Source organism: Coenobita brevimanus, chromosome 112 (genome assembly GCF_032717465.1).
Source record: "Coenobita brevimanus isolate Jiangsu-jjx chromosome 112, ASM3271746v2, whole genome shotgun sequence".
In the NCBI taxonomy this organism is placed as follows: domain Eukaryota; kingdom Metazoa; phylum Arthropoda; class Malacostraca; order Decapoda; family Coenobitidae; genus Coenobita; species Coenobita brevimanus.
Window position 1 is genome coordinate 886,629 of NC_137065.1, and position 16,408 is coordinate 903,036.

Sequence of the window (16,408 nt, forward strand, 5' to 3'; positions counted from 1 at the left end):
TCTGCCCATGGGTGACTCTACACTGAGTGACAAGCCAAATGGTTTCCTGTACACCAGGAAACCATTTACTATGCTGGGTGTTAACCATATAACCAAATTATGGTGCCAGGTGGTTTAGCGGGTAATTAAGGCGCTCCAATCGGATTGATCCTGTGCAGGCTTATATCCAGGGGGTGTTTGGAGTTTATTGCTCACGTAATGCCATTCAGAGTTGAGTGAATCTGGTCACTTTCATCTTAAATCTCAGGACCAACTTGCCAAGTCCCGGGCTTCTACACTTCTCATGGTGCAGTGCAGGATTAGATGATGATGATGATAACGGATGGATGGAAAACTCAGTAGCTATAAAAAAAATTCTGGATCTCTGGATCCTGCCTCACTCCACCTTGAGAGGGGAAAAGAGGTCTGGATGATGATGATGATGATCATGATTGTGAAAAACAGTCCTGAATTTTACAGGAAGTCAGTGAAGTTCAGTTAAGAAGGAATTAGAGTTTATCGAGGAAGACCAGAAGGAAATGTAGCCTCCGTCTTCCATACTTACGGAATTTTTAACAACAAATAATTTGACACACCAACCCGGAAAGAGTACAGTACCGTAGTCAGTGCAAGAGGTATTGAATGACTGAGTCAGTGTCAGAGACATTGCATATCTAAGAACCATGGTATTACATAGAGGTGATGATGATGATGATAACAATTATTATTATTATTATTATTATTACTGTTATTATTATTAAAAGTTTTCTTATTATAACTAAGCCTATATATATATATGCAGTAATCCCGCATGTTTCGCGGTAGTTACGTTCTTGTAACCCCCGCGAAAATTTAAATCCGCGAATACTCTATTAACAATTGAATCTTGCACTTGTGTCCACCATGCTGCCCATCACACAGTCCATGTCCATACTGATTGCGAGACAATTCGCCGTCAGACAATTCCCCGTCAAAACATGGACGATTCCCCTTCAGAACAATTCGCACCCTGGACGATTCCCCGCCATTTTATAAATATACTAATCAATACTTTTATAAATATACTTATTATTAATTAATCAATACTTTAATAACTATATTTCAGGGGGATCCGGGATCCAGCAAAGTCTATGTTCAGTAGCGTAGGTTCTGGATATTATTTATTAGTTGCACCTTTAGTCAATAATTAACTTTTTTTTTCCTCGCTGTAGTCGCCTTTGAATTATATTCTAGCGTCACCCATAGCTATCTTCATTAATGAAGGCGAATTATCTTGTGTTTGTTGTGACTGCGAATTGTCCCGAAACCTCCATACTCATCCCGAAATACCTTCTTACAAGATTGAAAGCACATACTCCATTATGAAGGAAAAACGTAAACACCGTACTGTAATACACAATTATCTACACATTTATTCACAAAACAGTACAAAATGAAAAGATGCATTAACTGGTGATAGCAAACACTCGCACAGTCGCTTCTTAGCTTGTCCAGTAACACAATTTTCTCTGCTGTCATAACTTTTCTTGATCGTTTTGTCACTTTGGAGTTCTTACTAATTGTATTATTAGCCTTTGGTGAGGCTGGCTTACGTCCTGGGGCCATGTGGAAAGCAAGTGGGAGGCAAGAGGCTCGTATCATAGTGCAGTTACAAGAACACCATACACGTGAGGCAGTCAGGCGTGGACTGAAGAATGTGGGTCAGAGAGCAGTGTTGCCATATCCAAACAACGAAATTATGCTAGGGCAGTGAAAAAATTATGCTAGATTGAGCAAATTTGTTCCAAGTAAAAAATGAATTATGCTAACTTGAAGCTAAATAATAAAATTCTATACATATTCATGCTACATATTAATTATGTACTGTTTACTATGAAAATAATATAATGAACCTACGTACAGTAAGAGGGTAAATATCGGTTTTCTGCCCATACTGCTTTTTCCCACGAAACTTACGTTTTTCTGATGGATTTTGATGTGATTCATTCGATTTTGAGCATCATTTCCGTCGGAAATAACCAGATTTTGAGATATGACCCCCCCCCATCCCCCTGCAACAATGGGGGAGCTTTGGGGAATCGGGGGTTATAGGGAGGGGGGGAAACACAGAAAATGGTCATTTCCAACTGAAATGAAGCTGAAAATCGAATGAATCATACCAAAATCCATTGGAAAAACCTAGGTTTCATGGGTAAAATACAAAGCTCAAACTTATCCTAACCGAACCAAACCGAACCTAACCTAAAACCTAACCTAACCTAAAACCTAACCTAACCTAATCCAACCTAACCTAATCCAACCCAACCAAGCCCAAACTGAAAGTAACCAACTATTCAAACCTTACATCTTCTTACCTTATTCGTCTCTCTCTCTCTCTCTCTCTCTCTCTGATTTGTAGCTTTTATAAAATTATTCCAAAAATATTCCATTCCATTCTAAATTATACTAGAATGATGCTAAAACTTCTAATATGCTAAAAAATATTCCAGACTCGAAAATTTTATCAAAATTATGCTAAAAGAATAAAATTATGCTAGATATGGTAACACTGGCAGAGGGGCCGCGAGAAAGGGACAGAGGGTGGCGTGAGTTTACCGCGCTACAATTGGAAGTTGCGGGAATTTCAAATTTTTCGTTTTCTGTATATTCAAGGATATTTTAGTTGAACTTATTAATGCTAAGAAAATCCGCAAGAGGGCAAAACCATAGACAAAAAATCCGCAAAAAATGCGGGATTACTGTATATATATATATATATATATATATACAGTATATCCATCCATCCATCATCCAATCCTAAATTGTCCCATGAGGAGCATAGGAGCCCGGGGCTAGGCAGTTGGTCCCGACGATTAAGGTGAGAGTGACCAGCCTCACTCATCCCTGAGTGGCAATACATGAGCAGTTTACCCCAACCACCTCTTGGATATAAACCTTCACCGGCTCAATCCGACTGGAGCGCAATAATTACCCACTAAACCACCAGGTGCTAAAATTTGGTTATATGGTTACCACCCAGCATAATAAAAGCTTTCTTGGTGTACAGGAAACCATTTGGCTTGTCACTCAGTGTAGAGTCACCCACAGGCTGAAGGAAGAGGAAAGAATGAAGGAAAGAAAGACAGAAGAGAGAGTGTAAAGTCACCCATGGGCAGAAGGACAAGGAAAGAATGAAGGAAAGAAAGACAGAAGAGGATATATATATATATATATATATATATATATATATACATACTGTATTACCGTCACTGTGAATCATTCACCACCAACTCTCTTGCTTGCAGAGTGCTTGGTACAGCCTGCATAGCCAAGTGCCGGTACGTTGTTTGGTCCAGCAACATGACCACAGTTGCACTGCTGTCCAAAAACACCATCCTTGTATGCAACCGCAAGCTGGAGCGTCTGTGTTCCATTCACGAGACCAACCGTGTCAAGTCTGGCTCCTGGGACGACAGTGGTGTATTTGTTTACACCACCAGCAACCATATCAAGGTGGGTTAAGGCTTGCAGGGTTTTATAGTTAGTTTATTTTGTATGGCAGAACTAGGTCACTCCTACAACCTGAATACTAGGTTGTGATTGCATATAAAATTGATGAACTGTAGTTGTGGGGTAGGAATGAGTCTCCTTGGTTATTGGTCAAATGTATCCTCCAGTCTGATTATAGTTGGTCATAAACTAAGCCAAAAGAGATTAGGGATCTTTATCAGGTTAGAATAAACACACTGTATGAGTTAAACTGCAAAGGTGATATTCCCTGTACTTTATAGCTTATCCTGCTTTAACAGTTTTGGTATCCTTTCAGTATGCTCTAACAAATGGCGACCACGGCATCATCCGAACCCTAGAGTTGCCAGTGTACGTGACGCGGGTATCGGGAAGCTCCGTGTACTGCCTTGATCGCCAGGCCACCCCACGCGTCCTCACCATTGACCCCACTGAGTTCCGCTTCAAGTTGGCGTTGGTTCAGCGTAAATACGATGAGGTGGGTTACTGAACAGAGGTATCATTTGGATGTAGCCTAGTCAGTAGCTGGTTTTGGCAGTTGGTTTACCTCCCAGTCCTTTGAAAACATTAGCTTTTCTAGGGCCAACCTCAGATACATTATGATATATATATGTATCTGAACTTGGGCAGTGTGTGTGTCTGTGTGTTTATTATGGTGTTTGGTATTGTACAGCAATTGGGAAGGAATTACTAGGCTTGAGCACCTGTTTTAGCTTCTACTCCACAGAAAACATCAGCTGTATCATGGCCATTGACATCATTGAGGATCCCTTCAAGTGTAAGCATAGTTACCCTTTTTATTTATTTTTTTCTCCAACTGTTACATCTTGCATTCCTAGGACATTGCAGGTGTTGCAGATGGTGCATAGTGTCAAGCCAGTGGGTTAGTTTGTCATTGCATACCTACAGAAGAAGGACTTATGCCATGTGTGAATTATGGTGTAGTACGTGAAAGCATTTGCAACTCTAGTGCCCCTTCCATCCCGTGTTACAAATGTTACTTAGTGCCAAGTTACAGGAGAAAAACATGTGGAAAGTGTTTTTGGATGTACAGTAGAGCAGTTGCAACCCTAGGGCCTATGCCATCTCTTCTTGCAGGTGTTGCAGATGGTGCGTAGTGCCAAGCTGGTGGGTCAGTCCATCATTGCATACCTACAGAAGAAGGGATACCCTGAAGTTGCCCTGCACTTTGTGAAGGACGAACGTACGCGCTTCCTGTTGGCCTTGGAGTGTGGCAACATTGATGTAGCTCTGGATGCAACTAAGGCCCTGGATGACAAGGGTTGCTGGGAGAAACTGGCTGAGCACGCACTTCTCCATGGCAACCACCCGGTGAGACTCATACAGGGAAAGTGTTGATGTTATGACAGGTATTGAGGTAATTGCTGGTTGAGATAAACACTGTCGTGAGCAGTCTCTTGCTGGTTAGCAGAGTGAGATACTTGACTGTGATTTAAGGTACAGTGCTGGTATTTGACCCAGTTATATAGAAAAATTACTTTGCATCACTGTATCATGGAATGGATTGAAAGATTACCCAATATATCATTAATCCAGCTTACACTTAAGTACATTAATTTTAAGTGCAGCCACAATCTATATATATTTTTATAGTGTAAAATTTAAATGGTGAGTGGCTATGTGACCATTTTCAATGGACATCCTGTTGTTTAGTTCTTTTGTTCGTGTTTGTTTTCATTTTTTAAAGCCCCAACATGCATGCATGCGTTGGCCTTGGTCACCTAATGGTGGCTGTCCATGCTGCTCGATCTCTGGCAGCCTCCCGTTAGTCCCTTAATGTTGAGGTCACACACAATGACCTTGTCCCAGGTCTTTTTCAGTCTGCCTTTCTTTACCCTACCCCCAACATCAACATTTCTCACTTTCTGTACCCAGTTATCATCCCCCATCCTCTAATGGCCAAACCATCTCAATCTACCTCTCCTCATCACAACACCCATACACTCCATTCCCATCCTACTTCTCAACTCTTCCATCGTAAACCTTGCCCCCTAGGCCTTGCACTCAAGGACACAGCACATCCACCCAATCATTGCCATTTTTGAACGTTTGAGCCTGCGAATATCCTCTTCCTCACTACCATACAGCATTACACTCCTAACACATATCTTTCATTTTTAAAGTCTTTTCTTGCTTTCTATACCTAACTTACCCAATCTTTGGATAGAAAGAGAGGAGGTTGGGATGATATAATGAGTAAGAGGAGGAAAACAATGGTGGTCTAATGTTGTTATGGATGTTGATGTTATTTTGTGAGTCAGGTTGTGGAGTACTGCTACCAACAAACCAAGAACTACGATAAGCTGTCCTTCCTGTACCTCATCACCGGCAATCTTGCCAAGCTGCGGCGCATGATGAAGATCAACGAGATCCGCAAAGACTACGAGGGCTGGTACACAAACGCCCTGTACCTGGGTGATGTTGGGGAGAGGGTGCGAGTACTTAAGGCCTGTGGAAAGACCTCATTGGCTCTCCTCACTGCTTCTACACATGGATTAACTCAGGTACAGTGGGTAGCTCTGTTGTCTCACTGGAAATCGTTAAGTGCATTGGTTATGACCCCCCCCTCCCCCTCCCCCTTCCCCCTTGAGTGGTGGCACAGTTCTTCAAGGTGCATATGTGTTTGAGTATTTACAAATTCCTTTGGAAGAGCCGACACTTCTGAGAAACAAAAGATTGTTGTTGTTGTTGTTGTTTTTGTTATGATGATGATGATGATGATAAGTCATTGTTACTTTTTTAATTACAGGAGGCAGAGTCATTGGCCGCCCATGTTGAACCTGGTGCAGTTCCTGAACCCTTGCCCAATGCCCAGCTCCTTCAGCCACCTGTCCCTGTCTACCCCACTGACTCACCCTGGCCTCTCCTCACTGTTGCCAAGGTCAGTATCACCACATTATGTACAGTCTCCTGCAAAAGTTCTGTCCCTCCTGCTGACCCTCAATAACCTATAACACCATACTGATTTAGGTAAAGTTGGACGTACCCTCATCTGTCTGGTTCATTAGGCAGCTGCTTTAACCTAACTTCTACTTTAAACCACTGAAACTGTTGTACTGTGATGAGGTACTAAGGGGATGAAAGAGGGATGAAGCATTTGTGGGTAAGTGTATAATTCCATCCACTTCTCAGCACTACAGAGGATGGTGTGTTGGTGTTATGTGGAACTGGTGTATTGGCTTACAACATCTAGTGTGGTCTGAGTACCATAACAGGTTTGGTCCAACACAGCAAACACAAAACATAAACAGATTCTTAAAATATAAACACACCACTCCCTGCAGTACTTAGAAGTGGAGGCAATTGTATGATTGCAGAAAAGAGTTCAGTTAATATTTCACCCTTTCTGCTTCTTGCTTTCCTTTTCTGGCCAGTATTCTTAAGGTGAGAGAAGCTTGTATATGTTTCTGTCATTAGATGATTCTCTTTGATATGATGCATCAGGGAGGAAAGTAATGAACATGCTATAAATGTAAAGGAGATGCTTTATGATTACACCACTGCCACTCCCACACAACATAAAGGTTGAGAGAGAGAGATTAATGTTGTGTTTGTTTACCCAGGGCTTCTTTGACACTGCAGTGGGTCAGGGTAAGACTGTGTCAGGAGCAGTGGCGGCCATGGCGGTGGATGATGTTGGTGAGGCCGCTGGGGATGGATGGGGCGATGATGATGATGAAAACCCAGAGGATGGCGAAGGTGATGTGGAAGGTAAGAGAGGGTGAAGGTGGCAGGTGGGAAGTGGAGAAAGACCACAAGTTACTGCCAGGGCTGGGAAGAGATTTGGATGATGATGATGATGACAAAGATGGTCTGGTGGGAGCAGAAATAAAGCCTAAAAATATCTGTTTAAGAATTTACTAATACTCCTCTAGTGGTGACAGTGAAGGTGGTGGTTTGGACATGTGAGAGGACAGTGATACTGCCAGAACTGTAGAAGTCCTTACCTAAACTTCCTCAAGTAGCAGGAATAAAAATGATATCCTTGTTACCCCTCAGGTGGTGAGGGTGAAGGTGGAGGCTGGGAGGTTGAGGAGGACCTTGACTTACCTGAATTGGTTGGTACCGGCGGGGCGGGTGTTGGCGGTGCAGATGGTGAGGATGGTTATTTTGTGCCGCCGCCCCGTGGCCACCCGCCCACACACGGATGGACACAGAAGAGTCACCTTGCCATTGATCATGTCCTGGCCGGGGCCTATGAATCTGCTGGACGACTTCTACATGACCAGGTATGTAGTCAGCTTAGTTTAATGATATAAAAGTTGTCTAGTTGCATTCTGTGTATATGCCATATCTTTATGTTTCAAGGCGTCATTTACTTCACTCCATAGCTAGTCAGTTTATATTCAATCCTCACTGAACTCACAATGCCACCAGGGAAGTGGGCTGATCATTTACTATTAAAAGTACTAGGCTTCAGTATGTGAGCCTTGGATTCCATAATATAGGATTGGCTGTTACCTTTATTTTCATATAGTTTTTTATTATTACTATTTTCTCTTGCCATCTGGATCCTGTGTCACCCATCCTTTGGTGGCAATAGAGGTCTGGAAGATGATGATTATTTTTTCATGCAGGTTGGTGGAATAAAATTTGATGTAAATCATGTGATTTGTTCCTGTCACCTTTCACTAACACCTGCTGTAGGCTGTATGAAACTGCCTCGTACTGTTATTTATTTTTATATGCTGAGTATAATTTATTTTATTTTTGTGCAGGTTGGCGTAGTGAACTTTGAGCCTTATCGTGACCTTTTCCTGTCATCGTTTGCTCACTCACGGTGTAGTTACCCCTCCCTCCCCGCCCTGCCTTCCCTCTTCTCACACCCAGCCCGCAACTGGCGCACAGGACAGGCCAAGGAGCATCTGCCAGCACTCGCACTTCGATTGTCTTCTCTTATGGACAGATTGAAGGTGAGGGGATGCTTGTTTCTCTGTGTGTGTGGAAGGTTATGACTGTGAGATGGAATCAGGATTCCAGAGGCTTGAATGGCGAGTGAATGAGAGTATGGCCCATTTCACAAAGCATGCTATTCATTGGTTCTCCCTCTGTCATGTTTTTTCCTTTCCTTTCCCTTTGGATCCTGCCTTACCTGTGCTTAGGTGGGAAAAAGTGGTTTGGATGTTGATGACTATTTAACCTAGCAGTATGGGAAATGGTCCATATTCCCCAGGTAGTGTGTAGTACTGTACAGTACTTGAAAACTAAAGATGCAGAATAATGTGAGCCTAACTCAGACATCTGAAGCATGGTTGATGTGTGAATAGATGTGTGACTCATTTTGCTGGACTTGACAATAGTCCTCCCATGCAGTGCTGTCAGTTTTCTTTGTTTCTGGATCCTACTGCAATTACATCTTGTAGGTTGGAATGAATGTTTGGTTGATCATGATGATGACATTGATACTGGTACTGTACATAGTGGTCTGATTCAAATTTAAGCTGCTGAAAGATCGTTATACAGAAGGTTTGAGTGTGTTATTAATAATCGTCAGTAAACAGTTTTATTTTAATTATGAATATTTCCTTGATTCCTTACATGAGCTGTATGCTTTATAAATTTGAATAACCATTTGTCTCAATACTCCATTGCAGGAGGCATCACAACTCACCACAGCAGCCAAGTTTTCTGAAGCCATTGACAAGCTGCGGGGAATTTTGCTGTCAGTGCCACTCTTAGTGGTGGACACCAAACAGGAGGTGGGTGTGTTTGTATCATTCGTATCATTTATCAAGTGAGTTTAGCAACGTGTAACCATTTGATTGCTTGAGTTTCAGCCAGAGTAAAGCATCTGGTGTTAGTCTTCATGAAAGTTTCTGTTGTGGCACTCATAGAAGAAGCATTGCACTTTTGTAGGCATCACTGGGGTATCCTATCAGTAACTTAACCCCTTGAGTCTGATGACATATTTTACCTTTTATTATTGCTACCTGCACACGATTTTATTTAGCTTAAGATGGATGCCTGTAACTGGAGGCATTAAGTATACAGTTTTTAATCCTTTCACTGTTAGAATTGAATACAGTCGTTGAACCAAGTCACCTGTTGGCATTGAGATTACAATGAAAAATTTGTTCTTAGAATAAAGGGGTTCAGTTTTGAGTCTTAACCACTACAGTCAGATGATGTCCGTTTGTAGTTTATTCTTGGTAATGTCAGATTATTATTATTATTTTTATATATTTACATATTTGGTCACTGATGCCATTGTTGCACAGCTGTTCATGTCTGTACCTTCTGACAGTATACTGCTAACCATTCTGTGTTGTAATTTCAGTTTTGTCGTGGTTTCCTGTGTATGAAACATGTTTTGAAAAATGTTATCTTGATTATTCATCTGAAAATGTATGTTTATATCTGTTAAATAATAAGTTAAGTTACAGGAAAATATTTATGTTTATGATCACTTACTTGCTACATATAATCATGGATATATGGTAAGTAACTGATTCATAGTGACATGGAATGGGCTTATTGTTGTCTGAAACTTTAGAGAAGTAAATAACTTAAGCTCTCATGTTTTTCCCTCCCCATGTTATTCATGTAGTTAGTAATTTGTGATTCATTTCTGGCACAGGTAAGTGAAGCTCAGAACCTGCTGCGTGTGTGCAAGGAGTACGTGGTGGGCATCAGCATGGAATTGTATCGTAAGGGCCTGGGCAAGACCACTCCAGATGAAGCACAAAGATCACTGGAACTTGCTGCATACTTCACCCACTGTGAGCTGCAGCCAGGTCACCAGATCCTGACTCTTAGGACTGCCGTAAACCTGGCGTTTAAAATGAAGAACTACAAGATGGCGATGAGCTTTGGACGCCGCCTTCTTAGTCTTGGCCCAAGACCTGAAGTGGCGCAGAATATCAGGAAGGTTGTACAGGTAGGTTTAACCCTTTGAATACAGGGTGAAAGAGAGTATGAAGTTATGCAGTAGCACTATCAACAGGTGGAGGAGCAACCCAGGTATACTCTCATTTAACTCCCTCCCTGTCCCCTGGGAGAGTGGTGGGTATAGGAGAAGGGCATCTATTCGAGCCTGGGGCCACAACAGCAATAAAAACAATGTTAGGTTTTCTTTGAACTGAATAAAATCATCAGGTGTTAGGCTAAATAAAAAATGTTGATGTACCAATAATAGAGAACAGGTTACTAGAGATAAATTTTGATGTCATTGGCTTTGTAATTTTCTCAGATCAACACCATTTGCTTTCTGCGTGATTAAAGTACAGCATCAGGCTGTACTAGTCACACATCATTACATACTCATACAGTTCGGTGTGTTGATGGGTGTGGAGCCAGGAGGCTTTTGCATTCTTGGCAAGTAGAATGACAGTGGTAGAATTTGTTACTGACTGTGTCCAACCTGTATGTATTTTGTATCCTTCTAGGCGTGTGAGAAGAACCCGGTTGATGAGATGTCGGTGCAGTATGACGAACACAATCCTTTCTCAGTGTGTGCCAAGTCCTATGTACCCATATACCGAGGAAAGCCTGAAGTACTGTGCCCTCTCTGTGGTGCATCTTACCTACCTGAGCACAAAGGAATTACATGTACCATCTGCACTGTCGCCCAGGTCGGGAAGGACTGTGTAGGACTCAGGATATCCCCGCTCCAGTTCCGATAAATCTGCATCAGGAATTGTGAAAAGCTAATATATGTTGTGGAATATGTGCCCTTCTTTATGCCAGGGAAAAATTGTGTCGGATTACCACTCCTTTATTACCATGAGACATTAGGAGAGTATATCAGCTCTCTATATGTGTATGAGGTCATAAGGCATAATAAAAACCTCTTTGTTTGAGGTTAGGACGGAATATCTCTTCTTTTCTTCCATATGAGGTTTCGACAGAATATCAGCTTTTATATTTATGAGATTTCAGGATATAATGATATCTCTTTATTTCCACAAGAACTTCATACAAAATATCACTCCATTATTATCATGGGAAGTCAGGACAGAATATCAGTGTCTTTATTTTCATGAGAGCTGAGGACAAAAATATTATTCCTTCAGGTCCATGAGGTCTTTGGACAAAATTTCTGCCCTTCATTTCCATGAGAAAGGAGGATGTTGGTTATATAATGATCAGTAGTGAGCCATGTTCTTTTCTTACATATAATATATATTCAGAGGTTGTTGATGGTCCCAGATATATCATAGAGTATATTAGGATCTTCTCAAGTATAGTCCCACCTGTTGAAGGAATATACTTAGTAAATACATAGAAAGATTATAGTATTCATCGCAGTCGGCACATTTAGTTACAAAGAAAATATCGTAATGCAAGAAGTTAATGGCACTGCAGTTCTTTTTTTTTCTTCTTGAGCAGTGCATATGCAGAAATGAGCAAGTTGACCAAATACTGTTTGATCAATTTTTCCATCCTTTGAAATTTATATAATTGATGGATGGATGAGAAGTATGGTATATAGAATAAGTGATGATGTAGCTATTAGTCATTTTTCTATTTATATAAGTACTTTGTAGACTTTGCACTTTATGTTATACTTCATGTTGAAAAAAATATATATATAAAATGTTTACTTTTTTATAAGAAAAATCACTTTGTTATGTGGTGGAATCTTAATTTATGCTTGTACATAGTGGAATAGGATAATTTTAGCATATACCATATTAAGTACTGTATGTTAGTTATTATTTAATTTAGTCGTACTGTAGTAAAGACATGCTGTATTTAGAATCTAGAAGTGAAAGCATATTTACAAGGATATACAGTATGAAGATTAAACATAAAAAGATACCCGGTGGCTGTAATCATCTCGGCTACTTCTGATGATATGCATTTTCATATATAAATGTTATTTTTGTTATGGCGTGACACTGGATGAAATAAAAAAGCAGTTATGTACAGTACATTAATGTTTGCTTGGGTTTTGCGTATATTTAATTATATCATTGACCCATAATGGCACCTTGGTACCTTCACACTTTTTATCAGCATCCATACAGATGGTAGATGGGTGGATTCACACTTTTGGAGGTGCTGTGGCTGGTTTACTGCTACCAGGGTGCTGGAGAGGGATGCTTTTGCACTGATGTGATGGGGCTGTTGAGCTGCATGGTTATATAAATGTCCCTCGACTTTCTCAGTCCCCAAGAATAGGATGGTAGGCTGCAGGACGACAACATCTTGAACATGCTGTCCACTGGATTCATATTTCAGATGAATTTAGGGCTACAACTACTACTCTGCCACCACCTGACATAAAGCCAGTGCCTCAGTATCAAAATCTGAGCCTCTTTTAATGCTAGGAAGAAGGAACCAAAGGCCACAAGCCCGCAATAACTGTTCCTTCCAAGAGAGATAGGTTGTAAGATTTGTTGCTAGCTATGAAGAAATGTTAAGGAACTGTTGTATGGACCTCCTATTATCATATTCTCTTAGTAAATAACAGGTAATCAGTTAAGAGGGGACACAAATCACGTTAGATACGATCAGATTACCCCATTAACTGCTCTATGCAACCTGGGCTGTTCTGAGTGCGACTACTCAATACAGCCCTGGCTGCGCAGGTGAATTTCGAATATAGTGCCATGGTAACCAAGGCTGACCCATGTAAGCATGTTTGAGCCTTCAAAACCAAAACCGAAAAAGAAAAAGAAAACCATACATTCCAATAGGGAATCAGACACTTTGATGTTCATCCATGGCTTTACCAAGGTAAATATCGAGGTAATATTTTGTTACTATATACTTTGGCATGTGTTCAGTTCCTAAGACAAAATTTGTCCTTTGGGAAATTTCATTTTTACCTCTGTGTATGCGCACCACGGACACCTCCAAAAAACCGCCATGCACAGTTAATGGGTTAACTGCATGTACTGTACTGTAAAAGTGGAGTGTGGCTACAAGCTTGGTTCCTAGCCACAGTCATCACTCTTAGACAGGAAACATTCAGCCACTTGGGCAGATCCAGGGGTGTTGCCCATGCTGCCTGCACAACATCCCTGGTTTATCACACTAAGATAGTCCAGTAGTGTGCATATATCGATTATATCTTTTATTGGTATTGTTTATTTCTCCAACACAAACCATGCTTCCTGATAAATGTTACACAGTTAATGAAGAGCTGAGAGATATCGAACTCCCATTACTTTGGAAAACGTCACGGGCAACACCGCAAAAATATTCCTGGATCTATCCCTGCATAACTGTACAGGTTCATAGTTCAAGCCAGGACTGTCACACTGTTACACATCTTAGTTCACATCTTTGATAGCATTTCTCCCAGTAGTTTCCAGCAACTGTTATGAAGTAATTAGCTGGTTTTGGCACTTTGTTGAGCTTCCTGTACATAGAAAAGATCAGCTGTACCTTGATCGACTTTAATTTGGAGATTCCTTTGAGGGAGCTCATCCTCAATCATTTGAGTTGATAAATATGGTGGTGGTGGTGGTGGTGGTGGTTAAATGGTAGAGGAATGAACTGCTGACAGCAAGATCACAAAAAAATATTGTGGTTGAGTTAGGCAATGGTTTAAAGTTTGAATTTTGTTGAAATTGTCTTCACTGATCATCCACTAGACCCAACAGTGAGCCATAAGAACATTCCCCCTTAATTGCAAGAAATGACAAGTGTGGGAAGGAGGTGGAAGGAAACATGGGTACCCCTGAAGAAGCAACAGGTGAAACTAGTTGGGAATAAAGCTCACCTCTGTTTCACCCGTGTTTCCTTCCACCTCCATCCCACATTCTCCCTAGCATCACAGCAGCCCTCGCATATTTCAGTACAGGAAATTTTGTAATAATGCCCAAGTGGTGAAGATTTGTGTGCAGTATGTTGGTGTGCAGGATGGCTGCAGTTCTCCATGGACTGAAAAATCTATGACCCATACATTGTATGATAATTGTCATTTCAAATTTAATTCTTACCCAAGAGATTGGCTGAGGGTAAGATTTAGATACAAAGAATAATGCTCAAATAGTGTGTCTACTGAGGTGGGGCACAGGTTTTGTTACACCTTTTTTTTCTTTTTCTTTTCTTTTTTCCACTGACACTTGCTGTGTTTGTGTCTATGTAGGTTCAGTGTATATAATTTTATTTATTTATGATATATTTTTTACCCCATTAGGGCTGCAGGGGCCTGGGGCTAAGCTGCTTAGTCCTAACATGTAAAGAAATGGTGGACTTCAGTACAGTTAATAACTCACTTATCTGTCTGTACCATTAGCCAGATGCCTTAATCCTGGAGGGGGAGGGCATGAGGAAATTTCCTTCATGCCACATTATCCTCTGCCATCAGGGTACCTTTCCTCCAGCTTATGCCATTCACATTTGTATGCCACTTCACTCTGTCCTATTGTTTCGTCCTCAGTCTCCATCGCCTTCTCCTCCTGCCATACACTCTGCTGGCCCATCACTCATTTTGTGTTCTCTTGAAATGGATAAATCATCTTAGAATTGTTCTAAGACCTTCCAGCACATCCATATCATCACCACAGTGTAAGTATTGTGGAACATTTTATGGAGAAAAGGACTTAGTGTAGGAGCCTATGGATTTTGTGCCTTCCAAAGAATATTGAATAAAAAAATATAATAACATTAATTCGTTCTGAGATGACAGGACATTGTGGGTAAAAGACTAGAGGTCACAGGTAGATGGAAAAACAAATTGAGAAAGACATTCAGAGGTGACTGGTTAACACATGACAGTACCAATTCAATCGTGTTAGTGTTGTTAAAAAAAGAAAAAAAAATAAGCACCCAGTGCAATGGGAGAGGGATGCAAGCAGTTAAAAAGGGCATTGAAGTAGTGGTAGTAGAGGATAAGATGCAGCATTCTTGGTTAATAAAAATAAAATTGACTATGTGCAGATATACTGTTAGCAGAATTACCAGTGGACCTCTGACAAGTAAGATGATGTGGTGAAATGGATGTGAGATTCAATAAGAACAAGTATGATGATGCAGACAAACGATACAGTGGATTTAAAAGGGGGAGGAGAAACTGGGAAAGGAATAAAGCAGAGATTGTCAAAATATCTGGGAATATAGGTGGAAGAATAATGAAAGCAATGGGATGCACGATGACAGGAAAGTTATTAAGGGTTTAAAGGATAAGAAAGTAAGAGGGAAGTTGAGGAGCCTCGAGGGGAAAAAACAAGAAGAAAGATCCGAAGGTCCAGAGAAAGTCAAACTGCAGAGAACAACCGGGGACAAATGGGGGGGGGGGGAAGAAGACTACTGACTTCTTAGAGACGACTGAAATGGGCCCTACATATCCCATCTTTCTCCTTACTGCCCTCTTCAGTCCCACCTCTCTCCTCATTATTTCTGTATTTCTCCCGGCCTTTATTTTCTCTACTTATCGGGTTTCATGAATAGTCAAAGGATTTCCCAGTGGCGTTCCATATCCTTCACCTTATCAAAAAACTCCCCTTTAGTTTTTGATCATTCTCTGTCGTTTCCCCCCTACTCCTTGCTATACATTCAAATAATAACCTTGTGCCAATAAATATTTCAGTCAGTCATAGTGCCATATGACCTTTGGTATCTGACACTTGGATTTCATCATTCCCTCACTCAACGCGGCAGAGAAGGAAGAGGATGTTTCGGAATCTCAGTACAAAGAAAATTCTGTCATGAGATCTATAATATAGCAAATATATGCAATAGCTGTAAATGACAGAAATATAAAGTCTAACCCTAAACCAAGTCGGCAGTTATAATTTTTTTGCCGAAATTTTCAATCTTGTTATTACTGTACATATTATACATTCTTTGTAAAGGGACGTAATTTTGTATTTAGTTTGAAATTAAGTTATTATCAATGAAAAGAATACTTATAGTTTAATTGTTCATTTGTAATTTAATGAGTTGGGAAAATCTAAAGCAGAGATGATATATTTGTAGTTATTAGAGTACACTTTCCCTTAGACTG

The 16,408-nt window shown here is 40.7% G+C and overlaps 1 protein-coding gene across 4 annotated transcripts in view; it reads left to right on the forward strand.

Moving 5' to 3' along the window:
* alphaCOP (coatomer subunit alpha) overlaps positions 1-12,380 on the forward strand; it is a 58,708-nt gene extending 46,328 nt beyond the window's left edge. For all 4 annotated transcript variants that reach the window (XM_080286609.1, XM_080286611.1, XM_080286610.1 and 1 more), the window contains exons 11-21: positions 3,264-3,471; positions 3,785-3,964; positions 4,585-4,818; positions 5,769-6,011; positions 6,257-6,388; positions 7,071-7,218; positions 7,507-7,736; positions 8,226-8,420; positions 9,102-9,206; positions 10,085-10,384; positions 10,893-12,380. In XM_080286609.1, the coding sequence (XP_080142735.1) occupies positions 3,264-3,471; positions 3,785-3,964; positions 4,585-4,818; positions 5,769-6,011; positions 6,257-6,388; positions 7,071-7,218; positions 7,507-7,736; positions 8,226-8,420; positions 9,102-9,206; positions 10,085-10,384; positions 10,893-11,129 (2,212 nt within the window). In that variant the 3' untranslated portion in view covers positions 11,130-12,380. The remainder of the gene's footprint in view (positions 1-3,263; positions 3,472-3,784; positions 3,965-4,584; positions 4,819-5,768; positions 6,012-6,256; positions 6,389-7,070; positions 7,219-7,506; positions 7,737-8,225; positions 8,421-9,101; positions 9,207-10,084; positions 10,385-10,892) is intronic.
* Positions 12,381-16,408: the final 4,028 nt, after the last annotated feature.